We start from the raw sequence: 27,500 nt of genomic DNA on the forward strand, positions 1-27,500 counted from the left end.
GTATGTCTCTGTCTCTTTTGGTTCCCAGAAGTAGGCAGGGAACCAAAGTGTGACCAAAGGTCCTTTGGGCAGGGCTACTGTACTGCTACCGTACATGGAAATTGACTGCTCTTATATCATAGCGCCTTATTCCAAAGCGCTTTACAATGGCCTCTCACTCACTCACTCACTCATTCACACACCAATGGCCGGCAAGCTACCATAAAAGGCGTGAATCCGGCCCGGTCATTGGGAGCGAATTTGGGGTTTGGTGTCGACACATAGACAGGAAGGGGATCGAACCTCGCAGAACCTCAGAACCCGCAGAACCGCCGACCTTGCGATCATTAGAACGCCAGGCAGCTCTCCCTCCTGAGCCACAGCCGCCGCCCCCCCATGAAATTACATGATGAATTAGAACTCTCTGTGCCCAAGCAACAAGGCATACAGTATGTTCACACTCTTTACTCACTCCGGTGCCAGGGCCTGACAGCATGGAGGTGACAAACCTGTTACTCCTTAGAGAGGGAGTGTTTATTAATTGACAGCAGCGCAAACTCCTGAACGGTGCACTCCCCTGTGCTCTGTGAGCTACCACTTTACACACCTTCTGTAGAGGAGAGACCTGAGCTACGTTCAACAACACCACCCATCTGTTCTCTGTCGGCGGGCGTCAGAGGAGGCTGAATGTTAACCGAGGATGTTGTCTGTGGTCTCCTGTTCTGTTCCCTATTGCTGTTGCCATCTGCATGCTGTGTGAGCTGTTGTCTACTAAGATTATATCAGGAAGAGGCCAGAGGGCAGTTAAAAGGGGCAATTTGGGGGATCGGAAAGATCCATTCCTCTGCTTATAAATGTATTATGTATAGCCGTCGACTATTGAAGAATAGCGTTTGTAATCCCACAGAGTAATCCCACAGAGTTTAGTTCTACTGTCTTTGATCCCACACACACATACGCTCGTGTTACTCCATTGGCATGTAAACAATGTGATTGTAAACAAACAATTGTATCTTCAAAACGTGGATAAAACTATGTCACTCCTTGCATCCGTAGCTCGTAGTCTGTGAATGCGAGTGGGTGGTTATTTATGCGCCACCATCAACCCAAATCAAAATCCCTCCTCAAAAAGTGGTGGGGAGGACACTTTGTTATTGTTTGAATGCCAGATTGCCCCTCTTTTAATGGTCGAGGAGGAGGGAGGTCTTTTGATGTAGCAGTGTTTAACAGTATATCGAGAATCTCTACGGACACTCCCTGACGAGTCTTTAAGATGTTACTGTACCCAGGGGTTTGTTGTTGAGAAAGACCAGAGCATCTCAGGGTCGCTTACCCTCCCCATCCTACAGTGTCCATTTTTCCCTCTCTCTCTCTGTCTCGGTGTGTGGCTGCTAACCACCACTGGTAGTGCAAGAAACAGATGGTTTTTCCCTCCTTTCCCGGGCCCTCCTTCCTTCCTGCCTTTGGGCCCTCCTTGCCTGCCTCCCTGGCTGCCTGCCTGGCTGACGGACTGACTGGGAGAAGTGTGAAGCGGAGTGTTGCCTCCGTGCTGTGGGCTCGTCTCTGTCTTAGGGCCCATAGTTGTGGTTAAGCGCTGCCTTCACCCGCCTCTTTATAGACCCCGGCTGGTCCCTTTAACACGGCTCCGATCTGGACCGCAAACCTCCAGCACACAAACGCATCCCAGACCGAGCGGTTGGTTGGTTAAGACGGTCCGTAGGGGCCTGGGAGACCGACCGGGCCGTGGGATAACCCCCGGCGGCGGGCCTTAATCAGATTAATTGTTTTCATGTTATGGAATGTTTTTTAAGGGGATGGTAGTCAGAACAGGGATGGGAAGAGGGAGGGAGGAGGTGGGGGGGTGGGGGGGGTGGGGAGGGGGAGAGAGAGAGAGACTGTGCTTTTTAGAATGGTCACTGATGTAAGGAATCAAAAGGCGTGTGGTAGTGAGGGAATCTAGCAACACCACATTGGACACATTGGATTGCAAAAATGTTCTTTTGTCTCCAGTTAACAGTCGCCTTAATGACATGGAAATAGCACACTGTGAAAGAATGTGTACCTAAAGCAGCGTGCAATTACTTGTGATATATGATAAAGATTTACTGTCACTTAAGTGATTTACTGTCACTAAATATATACTGTTGGAAAAGAAACGCTTCATTGGATGTGAAGCTGTTTGTCGAAAGAAGAAAGTGCTGACGAAAAAAAAAACGCTGTCTGAACCTCTCTCAGAATCTCAGAGACGACCGCAACATGTTGGACAAACCGGTAGTTTGCATTCCAGTGAAGACACTTTTTGCGATAACAGTTTGTCTGTCTTGAGCCGCAACGTGCTTTCCCAATCTCTAAGAACATTACGTCTTGAACGCGAGGACACAAGACAGCTGCATTTCTCTTCGCTAAGCTCCCGTTTCCCTCGAGCAGATAGCACCGGCCGGACTATAGGGGCTAGGAGCACAGGGTGATCTTGACTATACTGTTATGACGAGAGACACACACACACACACACAATCTGCGGTGGCCATTTTAAAACCGGGCCATTATCTGAAGACATTGAATCGATACAACCTTTAGCGATTACTTGTAATTGTATAATTCTTATTTAGCTTGATTTCACTTTGTCTCCACTCCAGGTATTTTCTGATTTTGAATCATTTCTCTAAGGGCTTTCGGAGAAAAACTAATTCCGCTCTGACAGATTCCATCTGGCCCTAGTTACGATGGACAGATAGGATCCTAAGCTGCCCCTTATGTGATTGTACTGTACCTTCCCTGATTCCCCTATCTTCATGATTCAGGAGATTAGACCAATGAAAAGCCTGCCTTTTTGTCTCAGCAGCCTCTCAGCGATAGAGACTCTCTGTCTCCTCACGTTCTCAAACAGGGGCCAGATATCCTCAAGAATGGAGGAACAATGTTGATTCAAACAGATACGCTTCAGTTACGTGATGTACTGCTCCCAAAGGAGGTGAGAAATGAATGGAGCGAGACCTATTAGAATGCCAGTGGTGGTTAAGGTAGGTGTGTTGTGTGTTGTTTCGAGGCCTGTGGTCGGTACAGTGGGTGATCTATGGGTTTGTTTTTGTCTCCCAGGCTGCAGGGGGACAGTCTGTCAGCAGAGGAGGAACACAGACCCCAGCACGTCACAGAGCAGGCGGTGCCTGACGTCTCCTGTGAGTAACCGCACCACAACCAGCAACTCTGTCAAACTCAACTGTACACATTCGTCATGTTTATGGTGCCAAAAAACATAACATTACTCTTACTCTCGTACTCGTGTGTGTGTGTGTGCATGCTTGTGTGTGTGTGTGTCTCTGTTATGTGTGTGTGTGTGTGTGTGTGTGTGCATGCTTGTCTGTGTGTGTGTATGGTGTGTGTGTCTGTGTGTGTGTGTGTGTGTGTGTGTGTATGTGTGTGTGTGTGTATGGTGTGTGTCTGTCTGTCTGTCTGTCTGTCTATGTGTGTGTGTGTGTGTGTGTGTCGTCTGGAGCAGGTCCATTGCCCGCGGTGGACACGGTAGCGCGACGAGAGCAGGAATGCGAGAGTGCATCTCAGGTGTCTGGGCTTGTAAGTGTCCTCCCTCCGTCCATCACCACACAATCCGGATCACCTTACCTCATCAATTACCACGTCGTCCATCCCCCCGCACGCACGCACACCCCCCGCCCCCCCCCCCCCCCCAGCCTCTTTTGTGAGAGTGAGAGTTAAAACCACCTCAATCATTCCTACCATTAGAACGATACCGAGCTTAAACCATCTATCTTTACAGGGAACGCCAGTTTACACAATGAACGATAGAAGTCGTACAAGTGATACATCTAATTAGGGATCTCTCTGTGTCACTCTGCAATCCTCTTTAGGGCTTAGGGCACTCCTTCAGTGTGTGAAAAAGAGGGATGAAAAAGATATCTGGGGCTGGGCTGACAATTTGTGATACGGAATTTTGACACATTAGGCCCACATATTATGAGCTCGAGGAACCATTGTTGTACGGGCGGATAGCGTGCTAGCTCACGGAGGACAGGAGGTGGTGTTGTGTCGACGTAGCCTATAGGTCTAGCACACGTCGCAGGCCGAGCGTGACACAGACACTCACGTGCTGTTCATAAAAGGAGGTCGGTGTAGACGCCGATACCTTCGCTTAATTATCCGAACCAAGTGTTGGAAAAGGTTTTTTCTTTTTTTACGACTTTTTTACGGACCCCAAAAAAAAGAAAAAGAAGAAGAGGGGCTTGGAGCCGTCGCAGCGCTCCGTGTGCGCACCAGATGGAGAGAGGCTCCAGACTAACTGGCAGCGGGACCAGGCGCGAGACGCTAGGCCCTGTTCAGTCAAAAAACCTGTAACCGGAAGTGTTCGGGGTGAGGCAAAAAAACGCCACTAATTAATTCCGTTCCGTACAGTTTTTTAACATCTATTTATTCGTTAAATGAATCTAAGAGTTCATTCTCACTGCTCAATAGGACTGTTTGTGTGTCTCTAACTCAGCAAAGCCGGCTACAGATTTTGATTGAATAGGGCTGCAGTCGATGTGAGACGTCCGTTGGTTCGCACAGGGCCAAGAACTCCAGAGAAACGTCTCCCCCTCAGTGGTGTTGGAGGGTAAACAGCAGCCAGCGCAGATCCAGTTCCACACAGCCACAGAGGCTCTCTTTACTTTGGCTGCTTCTACTACAGTACACACTCTTCATGTCACCCACGCACGCACGCATGCACGCACACACGCACGCACGCACACACAAACATTCATGCACGCACGCGCGCATACACACACACACACACACACACACACACACACATGTTCACACACACACACACACACCCTCACACACACACACACACACACACACACACACGCACACACACCCTCACACACACACACACCCTCACACACACACACACACACACCCTCACACACACACACACACACACACATACACACACACACACACACACACACACACACACACACACAGTCTCCATAGGTTAAACCCTGCCTGGCGACCTTGAGAGTGCAGTTGTAATGTGTGACATGAAGAGTGTGTCCCATCTGGCAAGGCAAGTGTGAACGTCTCCCGTCACCTACTGCAACTCTATTTTAAAACCTAATGTGGTTGTTTTCTATTTAACTGCTTATTTTGGGCACTCTTTGAAAGGCTAATGTCATTTGTCTTTCCTAATAGCTTGTTAGTTTAACTGGTCCTTCAGGGCCTTTGGGGGCCCGAATCACTGAATGGTATGGAAAACAAAATGTAATGCTTTTATGAGTTGAGTCACTTCTTGGGACAAACAATGGCTGAAGTCATACATCATTACTCTATCTCCACTACTATGGGCTTTTTGAGTGGTAATAAGGTATTACGGTAACGACGATCCGCCATCGCCATCTACTGAACGACACACACAGATGCTTGTGATGACGGGATGAATGCGGGAGTTGATTGAGATATGGGCTGGCCGTCACTGGTGCTTACAGTACAGTCCCCGGAGTGTTCTAGAGAGGATATCCTGCTGTATGGAAACAGCCAGAGATGGAAAAGAGAGAGAGAGAGAGAGAGAGAAAAAAAGAGGCAAAGAATTACAGGAGAGAAAGTTATGTTTAGTCAATAGGGCATTTCAGAAGTGGGTACTTGTCCTCAGGTAAAAGGATGTCTTGTGTTGTATATTACCCTGTGTCGAGCAGTAAAAACTCGGAGACTTGGAAAGTGAACCGTGTTAATGGTTATCATTAGTTAAACAACGCCCACGGTCCGCGCCAGTTCTCTCTAGGTGATAATTGCCTCATAAATGCATATATGTTCCTAAAGCAATAGCCCGCCGTAAGTCCGTAAGGAATTTCTGCTCAATTTCCGTTATAATTGACAAATGATACGTTTTTAATCAACCTTCGCCTGGGTGTCACCGTCATAAAGTCAGTCAGAGGGAAAAAAAATTCATTTTTATAGTTGAAATAAGATCATTCGTGTGATGCAATACCGGTGTGTATGTGTCAGGGCATAGCTAGGATTGTTTATTTTATATTTCCTGGGTAATTTGGCTGAATTTCAGCTGATATATTGCAGGGGCCTCTTCGTGGCCTTTGTATTTTGGCACAAGCCCACTCCTCTCTCAACGGAGACTGTTGCTCCCACACCTCCGTGGCTGTACTCACACATGGGCTATCAGCTGTGGGAACCGCCGCGAATTAGAATGTAGGTAACCTAAGAGTTACTTTGAGCTGCTTTTATTCCTGCAAAGGTTGGTCTCCTTAGCGTTTCCAGACTTTCCATATTAGTGGTTCTTTTTTAATGTGGCTTCTGTGCTCCGTATGATTGTCATGCGCTGAATGATTGTCGTAAATAAAAAAGAAGCTTGAAAAACTGCTCCCCTGAAAGACTGTAGCTCAACGTCATGTGCTGGATTACTCCCTGCTCTGTCTCCACCTGTTTCCAACTGAGGCCTATGGCTGATCTGTGATGTGGTCTAAGGCTGATCTATGTTATGGTCTAAGGCTGATCTATACTGTAGTCTAAGGCTGATCTATACTGTAGTCTAAGTGTTATGAAGGCCCACAATTTAGAGCCAGTTAGTTTCCCCGAATCAGCCCTATTTTGCCCCTGTTATTTCCTTTATTATTTTCCATACTGTTCATGTACGTTTTCCTGAAGGTGTATGTATTGTTATTGTAATTGTATAAGTTCTGTCTTAGATTTGTTTAGTATTGTGCAAGCGCCGGATTAGTGGGCGTGGTTTTGAGTGGCGTACGTGACCGGATGTATGATTGGCGTACGTGACCGGATGTATGTTCGGTTGGTGTATATATAGCGACGGAAGTGGTCTGTGCGTCAGAGTGATGAGAGTAACGAGAGTGACAAGAAGAAGGAGAAAACGAGAAGTCGATCTAAGATGGCGGAGTCAGTAAAACGCACACCGTGCTGAAGCTGAAGACCTGAAGAGTGATTATTGAGTTTACCACTGTGACAGAGGGCAAACCTTACAGCAGCAATTCAACATCTCTCAACAGTCCACAAGGAGAACGGGAGACTCTGAGTGTCGGAGGAGACCTGCCTTTGGCATTGACTGTTAGTAGTGAATCACGGGCTACCCGCAGCACCGCGGGAGTTCGGAGTTCGTTGAGTTGGCAGCGCTAGCCCAGTTTAGCTGCGTCCCCGTTAGCCAGCCTTGCCAGCCGCCGGCTGCTAACGTTGGACCAAGCGAGACCCAAGCTGGACAGAGCCGTCGCCTTCACGAGGTGGATTGCGACCGACCGTGGACCACCGGACCTGAGCCATTCACACCTCGTCGTGGACTACGAAGAAGCCCCTTTCCCTTCGAGTTGCTACGTCACCCCCCCCCTTTGTCTGCTGCCTTCCTCGAAGCACATGCGAGCTCCAACCAGGCCTCAACGCGCTCCTTTCAGTCCGGGACTCTAAGCCTTTTCCAGGCCAGGCCCTGCGTGTGAGTGAGTGATTGAGTGTGTGTGTGGCCGGCTGGGAGGGAGTATATACGGGGATGTATATATCATTTGTCTAAATAAATGTGTTTGTTCATCTTTGCTACATTACTGTGTGTTTAGTTGTCTGTTAGCTAATGCTAATGCTAATGCTAATTCTAATGCTAATGCTAATGCTAGTACTGCTAGTCTAAAGGGTTGCTGGCGCCCCCTGCCTGTATCCTCCTACACTGCCGATTTAGCTCCGAGTTAGTTAGATAACCAGCCCTTCCTAAATTCTACAGTCCTTTAGCTACTCCCTGGTTACAATTGGTCCTTCGAGCCGGATAGGTTGTGTAGTGATAGCATGGCTGAGCGCAGCCAACCCGACAAGACAGTTACCCCCCCTTCTCCGCCCCCTGAGCCAGAGCCACGACCACAGAGAGTCCCGCGGTTGCCTCAGAGGTTACAAGAGTATGAGCTTGAGCTCGAAAGCTCACTGAGTGGTAGTGAGGAGCGCACTCCACGGGATACGGTGGTCGGAGAGGCCGAGGTGTCCGCCGGCGCGCGGGTGGCTAGCACCGAGACAGCCATCAAAGAGCACCAGCCTGAGGATGAGATGGCAGAACAGCAGGGTTTTGCCGTAGAAACGGAAGAGCAGGAAGGAGAGGCCCGGTCTGACAGCGCCTGCGGGCGGGAGAGGGAGGGCCTCAGCCTTAACGATCTGCCTCCCAGTACGGCGCGCTCGAGACCTAGCTCCTGCCGTTCAGTGGCTTCCTCCCGGTCCAGGGTTTCCGTGGGCAGTTCTGCCTCTGGGGCGGATAGCATGCACTCCAGAGGGAGTAGTGCCGCGCTGTCAGAATGCATGCGCCAACAGGCCGAGATGGCGTTAGAGCGGGAACGCCTCCAGTTCGAGCGCGAGCGCCTCCAGATGGAGGGGGCGGAACGCGCGGCGGAGAGGCAGCGCCAGGAGGCGCTAGAACGTGAACGCCTCCAGATGGAAGGAGCGGAACGTGCGGCGGAGAGACAGCGCCAGGAGGCGTTAGAGAGGGAACGCATCCAGTTCGAGCGCATCCAGTTCGAACGCATCCAGTTCGACCTACGCGAGCGCCTCCAGATGGAGGGGGCGGAACGCGCGGCGGAGAGGCAGCGCCAGGAGGCGCTAGAACGTGAACGCCTCCAGATGGAGCGCGACCGCCTCCAGATGGAGAGAGAGCAACTGCACGCGGAGAAGATGGAGGAAGTGATGCAGACCATGCGCGACGTGTGCATCAGCAGAGCTCCGTCGGCCCGTAGCTCCAGAGCATCATCCGCACGGCCCTCTCGAGTGCCATCTCCTGAACCCCCCGCCGATGGCTCCATGACCCCCGCCATGACTGTCCAACTACAGGCCCAGCTGACCACCTTGAAGGAAGAGGACCAGGGACCCGACCGCTACGCGGCCCAGAGGGAGCCAGCGTCGCTGCCCGGGAGGGGAGCCATTCCCCAAGAGCGTAGCACACCCCTAGGTCCTCCAGTGAACCAAAAGGCATGCAGGCCGGACACCCAGACCGTCACTCCAGCCCCGATCATCCACTACAGGATGTTTCCCCAGGTGGAGGGACCCAAGTTCCCCTTCTTCAAGGACGAGGACAGGAGCCAGTATGTGGAACTACGCATCTGCCTAGACACGCTCTTGGACGACTCCTGCTCAGAGTCCTACAAATATGCGATTCTCCTTCAGCATGTGAGGAACCCCAGAGCCCACAACATGGTTCTGGCCCATGCCTCCGCACCGACACCTTACACCAGAGCGCTCGCCGACTTGGATGCCCGCTACGGTCGTCCCTGGAACCACGCCCTTGCTGAACTGCAAGCCCTCGAACAGCAGGCCCCCATCAAGGATGAACGGGCGCTGGATGACTTCGCGCTCCGCGTGCACACCTTGGTTGGAATGCTGAAGACGCAGGGCCCAGCTGGCGCCAGCGAGATCAACAGCACCTCCAACGTAGAGCGGCTGCTCCGCAAGATCCCACGCTTCCGGCAGGAGAGGTTCCGGCGACAGCAGCGCGTTCGTAACCCCGGGAAGTTGGGTCTGAGCATGGCTGCCTTCGCGGTGTTCCTACTGGAGGAAGTGCATGACACCAACGTAGACGCCATGGGTTACGCTGAGCCGAAGAAGGAGAGGGAGAAGGGAGACCGCTGGGACGGGCCGAGCTCGAACAGGGGACGCCCAGTAGGAGTGCTGCACACGGAGGAGGAGCCTCGGAGAGAGAGGAAAGCCCGACCTGAGGGAAAGGATTCCTCTCAACCCCCTCAAACGGGACGGAGAGGTCCACCGCCATGTCCGTACTGCACCAGCGAGCACTGGTTCAATGAGTGCAGTGACTTCAACAACCTGAGTACCGAGGCCAAGCAGAGGTGGCTCGAGGAGAACAAGAGGTGCTGGAACTGTGGGCGCGACCATCTGGCTAAGAACTGCACCTTGAGGAGAAAGTGCAACCGCTGTGAGGAGGTCCACCTCAACATCCTACACGAGGTCTCCCTCGCCAGGTCCACGGAGGGCACCAGAAGCCCTAGGTCCGGTAGCGCACCGGAAGAGGAAACACCTGTCTACTACCTAGACCCAGCCCAGAGCAACGGCTCCAAGGTCCTACTGAAGGTGGTGAAGGTCCGACTTCACCACAACAACGCTGTGTACGACACGTACGCCGTTCTAGACGACGGGTCGGAACGGACCATCCTTCTCCAGGAGGCAGTGCGCCAGTTGGGGCTCCAAGGGACTGAGGAGAAGCTGACTCTGCGCACGATACGTCGCGACCTTAAAGAGGTCACCGGGGCGAGAATCAACTTCTCTATCTCCCCGGCGGGGCGGCCGTCGGCCAGATATCGGCTTCAGAATGTCTTCACCGCAGACCAGCTAGCGCTCTCCCGCTACGACTACCCCCTGGAGAGATTACGCGCAAGATATTCCCACCTACGGCGAGTAGACCTACATCCGATAGAAGGAGCGGAGCCAACCCTTCTCATCGGCTCGGACAACGCTGCACTGATCGTGTCGCTCCGTCCTCCGCTGAGAGGACCACGAGGCTGCCCGATGGCTGTTAAGACTGCGCTTGGGTGGGCCCTCCAAGGCGCTACCGAGTGGAGAGATCGAGACGGGAGAGCTACGTCATCCCTCCATGTCCGAACCGAAGAAGTGCAGACCATCAACTGCCTTCCCACCAGTGTGGACTCCATGAATGCGGCGCTACTAGACAACGTCCAGAAGCCGTGGACGCTAGACGTTGCGCCCTACAAGAATGAGAAGCTCTACGTACGGTCGAAGGAGGACGTCTACGCCATAGACCTCCTTAAAGCAAAGACAGTGCGTATCGAAGTCCAGGGCGTGAAGAGAACATCTACCAGCCCTGTCTCGAAACCCAGCAGGAGAAGATCTACCAGCCCTTTGTCTAAACCGAGGAGGAAAAGATCTACTAGCTTGTCGGTGAGGAAGAGGTCAGCTCAAAGGAGGAAGACGCCGGCGGTGCCAGAGCCGGACGATACTCCGCTGACCGCTGAGTTGGAGCTAGCTCTGCCTGCACCTGTGGCCATGGCCTACACCCAACTGAAGGTGAAGGAGGAGGAGCCAGAGCCGGAGCTAGAGGCGGAGCCAACGGAGAGCAGCGGAGTTGTGGTGTTGTTGGACGACCCCGTAGCCGAAGACACGAAACCACGCATCCGTAAAAGTCCGTTCAAACACGGCAAGAAAAGGCGAAGGAACTTACAAGGAAAGTGGTGCAAACAGAGGCCAGCAACGGTCAGCAGAGCACCCCTTCAGAGGCCAGCAGAGGGCAGCAGAGTGAGGTCTGAGATCCCAGAACCTTTCAGACAATTTCTGTCTGGGGCCACAGTTAGTAACAAGTACCCTGAGAAGAGCCGGTTCTCTGATGCCACAGACCAGGAGATGGATGTGGTTAAAATAATACGTGTTGATGACTCTAATAGACCACGGCAGGAAACCTTTGCCAAGCCACAGGGTGTCTACCAGGGGACAAGCTCCAGAGCTGAGAGGACACAGACTCCAGACACAGGCAATGTTTTGGATGTGTTGAACAACATACAAATTGAGAATGTGGAAGAGGCCAACTTCCTGAAGGACAAGCTGTGTCATCTTCTGAAAGAGTTCCAAGCCAACAAATCAGAGAAGGTTGAGCACAAAAGCCAAGGTCCAACAGTTGTCTCCAAAGACTACAGTCACATGAGCAAGGGCCACCTGGAATCTACTAGAGACCAATACGAAAGAAAACACAGCCATGCAAGTCGTTCTGAACCCAGAGGTTCAAGGAGAAACCATTATGAAGAGGTCTTTGGACAGGTTGACAGGTACCCACCATCCCATGCCTGGCAGGAAGAGCCATTGAAGTATCCGGAGAGGTCCCAAGGGTCCATGTACCCAGATGACTATCCACCTGCTGTGGATGAGTTTTATGACCCTTACCAACCTACACCCCCCACTCGAAGGGAGTGGGGATATGGGATGCCCCCTGGCCCTCAGACCTCCACTAGCCTAGACACTATCACCTCATACCTCACGCTGCTAGAGCAGCCTAGCCAGTGTGCCTTCCATAGTTAAATGAAACCGAGGGTTTCATGGGGCGGCTGTTATGAAGGCCCACAATTTAGAGCCAGTTAGTTTCCCCGAATCAGCCCTATTTTGCCCCTGTTATTTCCTTTATTATTTTCCATACTGTTCATGTACGTTTTCCTGAAGGTGTATGTATTGTTATTGTAATTGTATAAGTTCTGTCTTAGATTTGTTTAGTATTGTGCAAGCGCCGGATTAGTGGGCGTGGTTTTGAGTGGCGTACGTGACCGGATGTATGATTGGCGTACGTGACCGGATGTATGTTCGGTTGGTGTATATATAGCGACGGAAGTGGTCTGTGCGTCAGAGTGATGAGAGTAACGAGAGTGACAAGAAGAAGGAGAAAACGAGAAGTCGATCTAAGATGGCGGAGTCAGTAAAACGCACACCGTGCTGAAGCTGAAGACCTGAAGAGTGATTATTGAGTTTACCACTGTGACAGAGGGCAAACCTTACAGCAGCAATTCAACATCTCTCAACAGTCCACAAGGAGAACGGGAGACTCTGAGTGTCGGAGGAGACCTGCCTTTGGCATTGACTGTTAGTAGTGAATCACGGGCTACCCGCAGCACCGCGGGAGTTCGGAGTTCGTTGAGTTGGCAGCGCTAGCCCAGTTTAGCTGCGTCCCCGTTAGCCAGCCTTGCCAGCCGCCGGCTGCTAACGTTGGACCAAGCGAGACCCAAGCTGGACAGAGCCGTCGCCTTCACGAGGTGGATTGCGACCGACCGTGGACCACCGGACCTGAGCCATTCACACCTCGTCGTGGACTACGAAGAAGCCCCTTTCCCTTCGAGTTGCTACGTCACCCCCCCCCTTTGTCTGCTGCCTTCCTCGAAGCACATGCGAGCTCCAACCAGGCCTCAACGCGCTCCTTTCAGTCCGGGACTCTAAGCCTTTTCCAGGCCAGGCCCTGCGTGTGAGTGAGTGATTGAGTGTGTGTGTGGCCGGCTGGGAGGGAGTATATACGGGGATGTATATATCATTTGTCTAAATAAATGTGTTTGTTCATCTTTGCTACATTACTGTGTGTTTAGTTGTCTGTTAGCTAATGCTAATGCTAATGCTAATTCTAATGCTAATGCTAATGCTAGTACTGCTAGTCTAAAGGGTTGCTGGCGCCCCCTGCCTGTATCCTCCTACACTGCCGATTTAGCTCCGAGTTAGTTAGATAACCAGCCCTTCCTAAATTCTACAGTCCTTTAGCTACTCCCTGGTTACACTAAGGCTGATCTATACTGTAGTCTAAGGCTGATCTATACTGTAGTCTAAGGCTGATCTATACTGTGGTCTAAAAGGCTGATCTGTGCTGTGGTCTAAGGCTGATCTATGTTATGGTCTAAGGCTGACCTGTGCTGTGGTCCAAGGTATGACGTTCACCACCGTACAAAAATTACCTTGTGAAATAGCTGTCCTCAATCTCCATCTCTTCCATCTACTGTACGATTTATTTATTTGATTTATTTAACCTTTATTTAACCAGGGATGTCCCTGGAGATTAAAATCTAGTTTTTCAAGGGAAGATAGCACACCAGTACAAGTACAAGGTTACAAAAAGGTTACTGTATTTAGATTCAAGTGAGATTCGGTAATGGGTGGAACTGTCCCCCCCAAATTGTCAACAGATGCCTGCCGTTCAGAAGTGGTGGAACCCCTTGAATGGTGTACTATCCCTCTCCCAGGGTCTCCCCATCCTCCTTCGACCTCCCAACAGCTGGGCCCAAAGCTGATAGCGTGATAGCCATGACCAAACAAACGTCAACATGCGTGTCTCTAAGCACAGCCACGGCCTAGTCCCTGCCTCCCCCCTCCCTCCTCCCTCCTCCATCGCTGCAGAGCAAACCAGAGCAAACCAGACCAAAACGTTACATGCAAAGCCACCATCAGTGAGGAATCATAACAAATGCCTTTTTAAGTTGACTGAAACCCTGGGTTTTCATTTTGTCAAGCCTCAGACAAACAAAAGCAAATTACTCACCTTCAAGGGACCCAAGGAACAAAGTGCTGGGAACGGGAATCGTGCTGCTGTGGTTTCGACAGCTCCACTAAATATAGCTACTAATTCTCTTTTAAGAGAAAGAGACTGTTTATAGGCAATTGATTGGCCGTGAATGCATGCGGAGCTGCAGTATTATACCACTCACACTCTATATATTTTCAAAGTGGATTCTTTGAACTTAAGCAATGGATTTTCCCATTGAATTTATCTTAATAAGAATACATCCAAACCTTCACACACAACAATACCACTGTACGAGAATATCTAAAGATACATTATTGAAGCCAACAACAATTGGCTGAGCTTTTCCATTGAAATTCAACCATTATATAGTATTGGTTGCAAAGACTCATTTGACTGTGGAAAAAGTTCCCCCTCAAGAAGTTTATTGAAAATATTGAACTTTCATGATCCCTGCTGCACATCTTTCCTATTCCCCTAATGATCTTTTCATCTTTCATGTCGCTTGATGATGAGAAATTGATTCAGAAATACCCTCTATTGTTTGTTGCCTTTGTGTATCTCAGGCACAGACAGGACGTCATAAGACCTGTCTTTGTACCGTCTCTGGGGGGACAGCTTGAATCAGAGTCTAATTGTGTTATTGTCAATATCCTGTTTGCTTTTGGCTGCGCTGACTCACTTCATTGCATCCCAGTGCCTGTGCTCTCTGTAGGCTCCAGTACATTAGGTGAGTCCCTTCTGAGCCAAGACAACAGGAATTCATTACCTCACGCGTTAGAGCATACATCCTCCTGTGGTGAGGCCAGCTACGGGAAGATGGGGAGGTTGACACTGTAATGTGGAAAGTACCTTTTATGTGTCATCACCCATATCCGTTTTATAAGCAAACCTGTTTAGTATCTGTTTTTATAAAACTTGAACCTACTGTTCTAGTGACCAATATGTAACAGACTAACTGCAAACTGGAGTAAATTATAGATAGCCCCTTTCAGAATTCATTGGTAGTTCTTCAAAGTTATGTCCTCAAAGCCCCCAACAAATGCAATACATGGTAAACAATATTATTACATATAGTGTAGCCTTTTAAAAGATTAACATTTTACAGAAAACAGGCCGGAAATCGAACCAGATGTGTAGCTAGCTGCCTTTCACATGAACGCTCGATAAATCAGACATTTTGTTTTCAGCGAGCTGTCGAGAAAACTCAAAAGGCACGCAACAAAGGGGAGGAATAAAAAAGAAAATTCATATTGGACTGCTTTCTCTCTCTCTTGGTCCCTCCCTTCCTCTCCCTCCATCCCTCCGTATCCTGACAACAACCGGCGAAGGGTCCCTTTAAACTGGTTTTAGGAGGCAGGCCTGTGGATCATGGGGATTGAGGTAATGGTGGTCTGGTGTGCTGCTTCCTAGCACTGGGGTGGCCCAGCAGCCCCCTCTCGACTCCGCCACGATGGGCACATGTGGGCTGGCCAGGAGTCGGAGCACTTTATGTGAACACGCAGAGCATGTCCCCCTTGTCACAGCTGTGGTAGGAGAGATGCCAGCGCAACCTCAGCGAGAGAGCAGATGTCATACAAGGCCACTGTGTGGCTAGCCTACTGGAGAGAGGTTATACACTACGGTACCAACGTTACCAAGTCTTCAAAAAGACCTTCTAGAAACGACGGTGTCGTAAGGTGAGACAGACGACCTTTCCGAGGTCAGGTGAAGGGAAGACCTAGAGGAAGAAACTGTGAGACGAAAGCAGACTTGTGTGGTGAAGTAGCTAGCGTAGTTTCTTAGCTAGCATAGGTCATGGGGTTAGACCAGACATCTGTCTGTTTAGGACCTGCCTCCTCCTTCCAGGCCAGCCTCTCTCCCCACCAACATGGTTGAGATTCATGACTGTATGTACAAGGCATCTGACAGTACATGCTGTGCAAAGGGCAGAATTGTGACCAAGTGGTCACGTTAGCGGTGGCTATGACTGTTGACCACACACGCATAGCTTGCACACATGCACGCAGTAAAAAAAAAATCAAAATCCGGACTTCCATCCTTTCGCTCTCATGCTCATTCTCAACATGGCTTCAATTTGGACCAGAAATGAAATCCATGTTTGTTAGTTGGACAGAAGCATCACCAAAGGGTTTTTTATCCATTTCTTGTTTTTTAGACATGGCTTGGCTTTTTGCAGTGGTGAGAGGGAATTATACATCTCTGGTTTCGCAATTGTAACGGTTCTTTATTTTCAGAGATGAAAACCCCTTTTTTCCCTTTTTAGTCTCCTCATCATCTGCACACCAGCAGTAAGAGAAATAAAACACTTCCATCCATGCGTCCCAAACAAAGGAAACACAAACAGTTTGACTCGTTTGGGTTTTATGTCGACACATACATCATTATCATTAAAGACAATGACAGTCTCCGACCACGCCGAAACCCTAAACAAACGCATATTTCCGTCACTCATTTTTATCTCTACCAAAATCGCCCTAGTCACTGAGTGTCTTGAGAAAGATATTCTCAGCAAGTTTTTTTGATAATCATATTTTTGGGATGCTGTAACCGATCAGCAATCTGGAACGGAAAGCTGCGATCAATTCCCCCCCCTCAAAGCAGATGCTATATATCCACATTAAGATATGTAGACATAAAACTAAACTACGTGAAGTTTCATCCAGAACGTTTTTAGACACTATTTACCCAACATCACGTACAGCGTCGTCAGCCTGCCAATTGTATAAATGATCTGCCATGAAGATATTTTCGTTAGCTTCTAAATCTATTTTCCTGGCTGTGATTATGCCATTCATAACACAGCGGCACAGTTACACGAGTGTGTAGCTCTTGCTCTAGCAGCACTAGGCTCTACTCTGACAGCCCCTGAGGCTGAACTATCTTACTAAGTTTTTATCTCCATATTCACTTCAGTGCTTTGGGCCCTATGTGAATTATGCATGCAGTATGAACCATGAGAATCTTTTTTTTGTGATTTTTTTTATGATGCGTGCGAGCCAGAAGAGAGGCAGCCGTACATGTTGAAGGCCTCCAGGTGGGCTGTCTGAAATCCTAATGAGACAGAAAACAATGCGGTGCGCTGTTACGTTCCCGCAGACGTCCCGCCTTCTCGACACTGACTTCTCCAGCACATGTTCTCCTCTCCTCCATGTGGTCCCTATTGAGGGAGAATAGACCCTAAACTGGGAATACAACCTGACTGGGAAACGGCAAGATGGAGGTTCACATGCAGGTTCCCCTCACTAGAGAGCCCCCCATCACCCCCCCCCCCCCCTCTCCTGTAGAAAACAACAACAATTTATTCAAAGTCATATATCGACCTCTGACTTTGCTGTTTTCACTGGGATGTTATCTGGAGAGGTGGATTGTTTGCAGGCTGTGTGCATCCTGTGTGTCTTGCTTTAGGACTGTTTGGGTCCCAGTTGGGAGGCCTGTCGCCTCAGGCCTGCAGTCTCCAGTCTTTAGGATATGGTCCTGATTAATGTTCCCTGGGTCCAGTGGACTGCACATGTTCCAAACAGGCCCCCCGGTGATAAGAGAACGTCCTTTATATACAGTACTGTACTGTATGTGACCCTGTTTACCATGTCTTCAGGGAGGCGGCCAGAGAGAGCGAGAGGGAGAGACAGAGAGGGAGAGAGAGAGAGAGGACAAGATGATGTCATGCAGTAGGTCTGGTGACACCACCAGAGAGAGCGGGTGGGTGGAGATAGAGAGAGACAAAGAGAGAGAGAGAGAGAGAGAGAGAGAGAGAGAGAGAGAGAGAGAGAGAGAGAGAGAGAGAGAGAGAGAGAGAGAGAGAGAGAGAGAGAGAGAGAGAGAGAGAGAGAGAGATCACTTGTAATGTTTCACCCACCCTGGCTGGTTTAATAGGACTGTAATTACTGATGGGGTTGTGGTTCCCACCACCACAAAGCGCCTCATGTCACTAGCAGGCTGGAAGACTAACTCCAGTGCTTGGGAATCACGTTCCGCCATTTATCCTTGGGAAACCAGCGCAGTTGTTTTTCGCCATTCCATTTCTATGCGGGCATGTTTGTAGACCGCCCCAAAATGTAGGAGCCCTAGAACCCCCGCAACCCCCCCCCCCCCCCCACCCCCACCCCCCCCCACCCCCACCCCCCCGGAGAGAGGACAGCGTTTGTCTATCCTAAGATCTTTCCGTGACCTTAGACATGAAGGAGAATACTCCCTGGGCGATCTGTCATGTGACGTCAGGGCTGTCTGTTGACGTTAAGCATAGTCCAGTGAGGTAAGAGTTGGCACGGTTGGCATGGTAACTCATGTAGGGTTAACTCGCATAAGGGGAGGGAGGAAAAATGGGGTAGAGACTGCTTTTATTCACATTCAGATCCAATTTAATTGTCATTTAGCAGAATACAAGTACAGACACAATGAAATGTATTCGGCATCTAGCCCATTCCTTACCTGTGTAAGGAGCTCCCACATACAGGGTCCACTGGATTAACAGATCATCCGACCTCTAGTGTGTGATCAAAGGGATAAAAAGGGGATTAGGTGTACTCCAATTACAGGACTTGGCAACCCTGGCCTTACCAACTGATGGCCTTCCAAGTGATGTCTGATGCCAGGAACAGGGACTGCACTGCACTGTGTGATGAGGTAGCTCCCCTCCAACCTGGCAACCCAAAGACCATGTCTGCTTAATCGTGATCGTTTCTGCCTCCCCTTGGGTCTTTTCGTAGGGATTATATTTTTGGTGTTGTAACAATACTTTTCATATACATGAGCTTATGAAACGACATATCCAGGCCCCGGTTGATTTATCGTTCGTTAGCTGGTGGGGGACGATGTCAGGCTGCTGTCAGGCATCTCGCCAGCAGACGTCTATTCAGAACCTCCACGGATTTATTGATTGTTATTTAAAAATGTCCCTGACCACTACTGACGATCGAGCGCTCGATGTTCACCAACAGAGCAACTCCACACCGACCATACTCACTTTCATCTTCACTCGCTGTGGTTTCTCATGTTTTTCTAATGGCCATAAAAATTATAATTGCCTCTTGTTACAAAAGATATGGCTCGGGCATTTTTTTTGTATTTTTTATTTTTTTTGCAATAGCTCAATATTATATGAACGTGTAATTGAAGGGTCTTTCTTCTAATGCGACTTTCTCTTTTTTTCTTCCTTGTTAACTAGCGTCAGCCTGTCTGGGAGACGGATCTGAAGCCTGCGAGAGGCGGGAGCTCGCTCAGCCAGACGGGGCTGCTACTGAGCGACTCCCTCTTCTCTAAAGAGCTGGAGAACATGGGCAAACACCTTGCCGGTAGGTGTGTGCATGTGTGTGTGTTTGTGTCAAATGTGTGTCGTGTGTGTGCATGTGTGTGTGCGTCAGTGTGTGTGTGTGTGTGTGTGTGTGTGCGTGTGTGTGTGTGTGTGTGTGTAAAAGCAGCCCATTTGAGTTTGTCACTGTATAAAACCCCCTAGCTGTCTCAGGACGCACACGTACACACACACACACGCACACACACACACACACACACACACACACACACACACACAGAGAGAGAGAAGGGAAGGAGAGAGCACTGCTGCTGCCAAAGAACATAGCGCCGTTTGATTGGCTAATTAAAAACTGATCTCCCAATTGAAGTGTTTAGAATTAAACACGATTACCCCTCTGGGCATCTTTAATTAATGTAATAAGTCTTACACTGCAAAGTCTGCCCAAAGTGTAACGCCTATTGCCTACTGTACCGAACAGACACATTTGCAGCTTTTAGAAGAAGTTGAATCGCTCTGACTTTGTCACCAGGTTTGATCTCGCTCCCCTTTGATAGATGTGACGTCTGGTTGACTCAGAGAGACGGTCGTCAAGGGCGACGATCAAGAACTTTATTAATGTATTAACCAGATCAAAGCAGACCAAAGGCGATGTCGCCGTACCCAATCAAATTTAAGACATGTGTCACCCAGTTGTTTGTTTACGCATGTCCTCTTCGCCGAGTTTTGGCTTCACCGTCGTTCACCACGTAGCCTACATCTCATGCATTCCACAGTTATGTGAAGCACATTGGCCCCACTTAGTGTAACTATTAATGTCATCCAGAGGCGCTCGCAGCTGGTACGTATCTTCTCAGCTCATCTACACATGGAACAGCGTGGCTCTTCTCTCTCTTACACGTTCACGTTGGAATGACATGGAATGGTCCCCCCCCGTCCCCCGTCCCCTTAGCCCCCCCCCCCCCCCCGTCCCTGCTCCCCCACACACACACACTGAGCGTAGTGTGATAGCCAACAAAACAGTGCAATGGCACAGTGAGGGCATAAGAGAAGGGCTGCGTGTTGTCAACACATACACGCACACACTTTACACTCCTTTTAAAAGGCCCTCAGGCCCTCAGATGGCATTGATTTCTCGTTGTGTTACGCCATATTACGGTATAGAGAGCCTTTCCGCCAGGCAGCGGAGTTAGGCCGTCGAACAAAACTAATTCCCCTCCTTTCATGGCTTTATTAGCTGCTAATGTTTTCCATGTTTGGAGCCAGAGCCTCTCCTTTTATCTCTTTTTTCTTACCCCAATTATGCGGTCGGGTGAATTCTCTCTCTCCCTCCTATTTTACAATAAAATGAGGTGAATCTGCATTATTCCGTAATATGGCGACATGGAAATCACTGGTGAGTGTCATCTTCCTAAAATACACCATTTCCTACGGTTACATGGGTGAAAGGGGCGAAAGGTGAATGTGGCAAATGAACTGATTGGATGTATTTGAGGACATACACTCACTTGTATCTTCGGTTCATGAAATCCTCAGTTCGACACCATGTGTGTCTGATCATTATGCCTGATATTTGAAGTTATTCAGGGAGTAGATATTATTTTCTTAAGACGTAGACGTAGTCCAGACAGGAGATGAGTCGTTAACATGTTCATTTATTTAGAAGACAGGGCGCAGAGTCAATAAAGATTGCGTGTGTTCCAAATGGTCATATAGCGTGCTGTGGTCCTGTACTCTTTCAGTAAGTGCTATGCTTTTTGATCAAAGACTTTATAATAGATTAGATCCGCCTCTCTCTCTCTCTCTCTCTCTCTCTCTCTCTCTCTCTCTCTCTCTCTCTCTCTCTCTCTCTCTCTCTCATTTACTTAATCAAAACATTGTGCTGTATGAATGTGATGCCACCTCTTTGATTCTCCTTAAGTTGTCATACTCATTTCATTGTGCACTGACGTTTCTGGAATAGTATAATACGTGTCTGGAAGTGGATGTAGATTTGTGAATCAGTGACATTAAACTGGTTGTGACAACCACGGTGGTGGGAGGGAACTGCCTCACACTTACAGTAATCATGACTATTTCAACACTCATGCCGTTTACGGAACAAGAAAATGATTTTCCATCTAACAAATGCCATGTTTATCGTTCCATCAGTACCGCAATATGAACTTTATGGAAACTGGTTATTAATCATCGTATCCTGTTTACGGTTGAATACAACACCACTCAAAGAAGCCATGGAAGAGATGATCCTATGTGGGTGGAGCAGGAGGAACCTCAAATGACACAAAAATCACATCTCTATGACACAGTATGCAGTGATTCCTTCATTCTCTCTGAACTAAACACTCTTAATAGATTCTGTATACTGTAGTCACACATACAGATGTTTGTGTGTGCCAATGCATAAAGACACTTTAAATGAATGTGCAATAACACTATGTGCAATATGACAACCCTAGGGTACATAAGGTTCAGAGAATAGGAAATGTTAGAATAGGTATAGCATAGCATAGAGTACAGCACAGTGTTTTATTTGTATAGTATAGTATAGTGGATAGTGTACATAGCCTTTATTTATGTAAACCAGCTCCTTTCCCTTGTTGTTTTTTAGTTTTTTTCTTTCCTAGCACCAGGGGAGCCCCCCCCCCCCCATTTTTCGTTGTTTGGTACCTGTACTATATCAATGACAATAAAGACCATTCATTCATTCATTCATTCATTCATTCATTCATAAAGTTATATCTTTGTATCCATTCAGTTTATTTAAACGTATCCATACATACACATACTTAGCTACAGTACATTCTCTCCTCTTTTCCAAACACTGCAGGCACTATAGTTTATCTGGTCCAAACATGTGTACAGTAGAGGTTAAAACAATACAGGACACATGTCACACAGAACTACGGAACCCGGAGTGGCCAAAGAGAGAGAGAAAAAATAAAACAAGACTACGATTTACTACATTGAGTGCACAAAATGCTATTGCGTTCGCACAATGTAGTAAATCGTGGCCTCATTTTAACAATTCATTCCCTCGTTTTGATTAATTCGTTCCCTCTTTTTGGTTAACTCGTTCCCACAAATGAAAAAAAAAGGCTTGCACAGATTTCTCTACTTTAAAGCAGCACACATTTTAGCAGTGCGCATTTGTAAGTGAGGCCAAGAAGAATCATTGATTCCAATCTGCTTGACACAGGGTATTGCTGACTTTTAAGTCCATTAGCTCTCAATATCTGAGTCAATTGCATTTTACTAACCATAATGCCTCGCAAAACAGATGTTGTCAGCATGTCTTGATAACTCATCCTCAAACTGAAGTGAAGCTTAATTAAAGAGTCTACCTTCCAATCTACCTCGAAATAAAGGCATAAGTGTCTCAAGCAGGTGGAATTTTGTGATAAAATGTTTCTTTATTTTCTTTTAACCTCATAGGAGCCAACGGACCCCCATGGGCATCCGAAGTGATATAAAGAGTTTACCTCGATCAATTCTCTTCATCGATATCAATTTTTTTTCACAACTTTGCATGCTATACGATGCCACCATTTTTTTCCAGAGACGGTAAACACGGCCTAAGTCACATCCAGTTTTCTCCAACTGGAGAATGTGTCATGTCCGGTTTCAACGCCGAATTTCCATACCATTGGTCGGCCAACCCAAAAAAATCCCCCCCCCCCCAAAAAAAAGAAAAAAGAAATCTGATACATGAGAAAGGTCAAAGGTCAAAGATGGTGCCAACATATCTCCAAATGGCCTAAACATATACTGTAGGTGTCCGCCTAAACATACCTGTACTAAAACAGGTACAAAGTTGCATTTGCTCACATTACTAGCATCGACTTTGGCACAAGTACTAATAAGACCCTGGAGTACTGATTCCTAGATGATTTGGGCTTCGTTATCAGGTTTCCAAGGTGATATTCACTGTAAAAGCTGTAGTTTTTTTAGGCGGAGACTGAATTTGAGATGTTTTATAATGTTCTAGCTCTATTTGCTCTGACACAGTAACATAGATTTTGATTCTGACAATTCTACAGCCACCCCACAGGTGTTAGCTTTCATTTGATAACAAGATCATTATGAAGGCCCTTGTGATTGTGGAGATATTCTATATTCACTGTGGGCATGTCATTTCGAGCAGAAAACCAGAAAAATGAGGTGGATAAGATGAGGAGCACATAATAACAAAACAAGACAACAAGGCTGGAGTGGCCTCTCTTACAAATGTGCACTGCTAAAATGTGTTGCTTTAGAGGAAAAAATATGTGCAAAAGTCTTTTTTTTAATTCGTGGGAACGAGTTAATCAAAGCGAGGGAATGTAAATGTAAAAAAAAGTCTTGTGATTTACTATATCGTGCGCACGCAATAGCATCTTATGCACTCCATATAGTAAATCGTTGGCCTCATTTTATTTTTTTTCTCTCTTTGGCCACTCCGGGGTTCCGTACAGAACCCAGTAAAACGTGATTAAGTACAGAAACTGCAAACTGATGATACACTCCACTGAATTCAATATATCAGGTCCTGGAAGGACAAAACCAATATGAAATCATATCCCAAAAAGCTGCATTCAGAACTGTATCATATCATAGCAGTTTGGGTTTGCATATGCGGGTCTAGTAATCTACGGTGCGATGAGAAACATGTGTTTCACATTTTTCAGTTGTGGAAAAATGAAATGTTGTTTGTTTTGGAAAAGGCACTGTTTGCTCATAAATGGGAAAGTCAAGGTTTGTGAAATACATGTCATGCTTCTACATGGTATTTATTAAATGGCACACATACATGATTCTCTATGAATGCTTAGTGGTGAGTCATTCATGAAAAATACTCCTCTCACATGATAATCCCCAGTTTGGTTCATCCGATCCCAAAAATCGAGCACCTAAAAAATGTGCACAATCAAAGCAGAAGAATGCCCCAGATGTTCGCTTCAGAAATTGGCAGTCATTTCTCTCACAAACAAAAATGTTTTCCTAACTACCAATAAAGCAAACAAAATGAATTTTTCTGAGTTCCAGCGGAACACACTTCATATGTGGCCGTATTAACGTCAGTCTGGAACCAGAGCTGTCACAGGAAATAGGATCCACCACAATTTACTGTGTCAGTAAATATTGCCATTGACCAGTGGCGGGCGGTGCATTTCACACCTAGGCCTTCAGTGATGTCCGACACATTCCTACCTGAATTATTCTACCTCTTAATACCATCGTTATGACGCCATGGCTCTAGAAACTAGACAGAAACACAGTATAACCGGGCGTTGCATCACCTTAACATAGTCAGACAAGTACAACAGAGTTATATGAATATTTCCGAAGCATTTTTAATCAATAAATCCGCATTTACAATGAAGAGTGTTAAACTAACATGTTTAAGATCGCTACATTACCCACGTCTGTCGTCTCGTCCACCATAATAGCGACAAAGGGTGCCTTTTTCATCTCCATTTTGATCTCTTCTCCCATCACTTCAGCAATAGCAAAAATCAGGTCGTTTTGTATTTTGCCTGACGTCCCAGTAAACACTTTGTTTGTGGACAGGTGGTAATGTAAATCTGGCTTTCATCGTGTCCCCTAAATGAAAGTTATTGTTTACCCAAAAACAGGACACAATCGATCAGTATTATCGATCAGTCAACGAAAGGGTGACACTTGTTCGTTGAGCTGTAAATCCACTTGCGTGTCCCCAAAGGTGTTCAAAAATCCCACATCTACCGGCATAGTTACGCATCTCAATAGTGAATATCAATAGTGCGTATCAATAGTGCGTATCCAATCAAAAGACGTGCTGGGTGCTGACATCATTGAGCCTTACAGCAGGCGCCGTTGTTGCTATTGCTCACCAACTCGAAATCTACATAGGTTGCCACTAGGAACGCCACAGGTTTTCTCGATCAACGTTAAGTTACAGGTCGTATCCGCGGCACCGTTTATTGTGCAGGCGGGCAGATTTTGGAGCCCCCTGGCAACACATTTTGATTGGATAAAAGCTCTAACATAAAGGCCAGCCCTCCAAATCTCAATCGGAGACTGGAAGCAGCGCAACCAAGAGGAAAGCTATGAAATGAAGAGAATAGACTATGGGGAATCATTAATACATATTTGTGGAAAAAATATATTAAAATAAAATGTATATTCTGATGATGTTTAGGCCAGCAGAGAAGGCCTTGCTGGCCCTGACGGCACACCACAAAGACAAACATGAGGGAAATGCAGATCCGCCCCCCCCTTCATGAGCTCTTTGAACATGGGATGTTTTCCTAACATAAGTGACCCATCCTATATATCTTTAGATGAGTTGTATAATTTACTCATTGGTTTCACTCAAATCAAAACCTTGCTATAGTCATATTTCAGGAAATGTTTGGAAAGCCAACATTTTTTTTCTTCACTTTTGTACATATCTGGCCATGCCCCTATATTACCAGTTCTATATGAGTTATCCTACTGCAATTATGACATATATCCTCCTCAAACCCTCACTACATACAAAATACACATCCTCCTCTATTGTTAATATCAATACGACACATTCACTGTTGAATTTAAAAGTATGCTTCCATTCATAGTCTTCACAATGACCGGATGACCTTGGATAGTTCTATATCTATCTCTGGGTACAGGAAATGATCAGATAAAACCCCACTACTGTACATCCAGGGCCGGTCCTAGGCATTCAGGTGCCCTATGCGAGAGTATGATTTGATGCCCCCTCCCCCCAAATGTTAGGGGCGTCACCACCACCACTACCACATTAAGCCACCAGTACTGCCTCATCACCACCCACACATTCAACAGTAAAAATATGGACAACAATGGTTTCAAGACAAAGAAATATATACTTTTTTATAAATTAAAATGACAGAAATCAGAAAACAAGGTACAAATAAACATATTCAAACATTAATAGTGCAATCAGAAAACAAGCTACAAAATTATTATTATTATTATTTTTTTAAAGGCATTTGGTGCCCTCCAGGCATTTGGCGCCCTAGGCGACCGCCTAGTTCACCTATGCCTAGGACCGGCCCTGTGTACATCAGCATATTCCGCCTATGTTTTCTGTGTATTGAGACGTGTGCCGTCTGTCCCTGTGTGTCTCCAGCGGTGGAGCAGGACCTGGCCAAACTGGCTGAAGCAGGGAAGCTGACCAGGAGCCCCAACAGCCCCCACAGCAGTCTGCTCCTGACCCCCCTCCTCCACAGCACCCTGCCCAGCACCCTGCCCCTCCCTGGGCAGCTCTCCAGACCCCAGTCCCCAGCCAAATCCATCAACATGGGCCTCCCGATGCTCAGCACCAAACCCACCTCCCTGGCCATGGGCAGCCGGACTCATTCTCCCAGCAACCCCGGCAGCCGGGCTCAGACGCCCAGAACCCCGAGCAGGCCCTTGATCCCCAACAGCCTGATGACGCGCTCGGCGGGGTCCACGGGTCATAAGGAGGTGACCTTCCGGAGGTCCCGGAGCCGCCCCGTGACGCCCACCAGTCAGCCCACCCGTCTCCGACCCCTGCTCACCCCGCCTGGACTCAGCACCACCGACAGTCTGGGCAAGGCGTCCAGCCTCAGGGCATACCTGTCAGAGGTACGCAATGTCGGCCTAATCTCATGTAAAAGTAGTAAAAATATACCTATTCAAGTATTACAACCCAGGGTTATAATGATCATAAACCTTGGGTCATGGATTTCAAAAATCACCCCAAAAGTGTTTAGTTTTTTTGTGAGTTGTGGAACAAAGCCAGTGCTTGAAGGAGGTTGGCAATAGAACATGAGAGCCTTCGGTACACACAAAGATGGAGCCGTAGAACGTGTGAGTGTACAGTGTTCACAGACATCGTGTGGGGTTTGGAGCATCATGGGTCCATACAGTAGTATGTCGTCTCCCCGTGGAAAAGAAAATGTGTCTGGCTTAAAAGGAGAACTTTCAATGGGATTTTTCTCTCTCAAGTTCCTTTTCATGGTCTACTTCACGGCCGCATTGTTAAATATGTGATTTCTCTGTACATTTTTTGACAGTTGCTTCGGGTTGACGCCTAGTGAGATTATCAAAAACACCAGAGCACTGATTCAGATTTGATTAAAACCACCTGGACCTAATGTGGGAGTGGGACCCACTGAATGAGAGAGAGAGAGAGAGAGAGAGAGAGAGAGAGAGAGAGAGAGAGAGAGAGGGGGGGAGAGAGAGAGGGGGGGAGAGAGAGAGGGGGAGAGAGAGAGGGGGGGGGGGAGAGAGAGAGGGGGGAGAGAGAGAGAGAGAGAGAGAGGGGGGAGAGAGAGAGAGGGGGGG

At 47.9% G+C, this 27,500-nt stretch overlaps 1 protein-coding gene across 1 annotated transcript in view; it reads left to right on the plus strand.

Annotated features, from left to right (window-relative positions):
* cUnh8orf34 (chromosome Un C8orf34 homolog) overlaps window positions 1-27,500 on the plus strand; it is a gene marked incomplete at both ends in the record, with an annotated part of 151,245 nt that overhangs the window by 43,058 nt on the left and 80,687 nt on the right. Inside the window, 4 exons of the mRNA XM_080543604.1 lie at window positions 3,076-3,155; window positions 3,476-3,549; window positions 19,122-19,248; window positions 26,320-26,798. Coding sequence (XP_080399730.1) covers window positions 3,076-3,155; window positions 3,476-3,549; window positions 19,122-19,248; window positions 26,320-26,798 — 760 coding nt within the window. The remainder of the gene's footprint in view (window positions 1-3,075; window positions 3,156-3,475; window positions 3,550-19,121; window positions 19,249-26,319; window positions 26,799-27,500) is intronic.

The sequence above is a fragment of the Nansenia antarctica genome (assembly GCF_963989245.1).
Source record: "Nansenia antarctica genome assembly, chromosome: 12".
Classification (NCBI taxonomy): Eukaryota; Metazoa; Chordata; class Actinopteri; order Argentiniformes; family Microstomatidae; genus Nansenia; species Nansenia antarctica.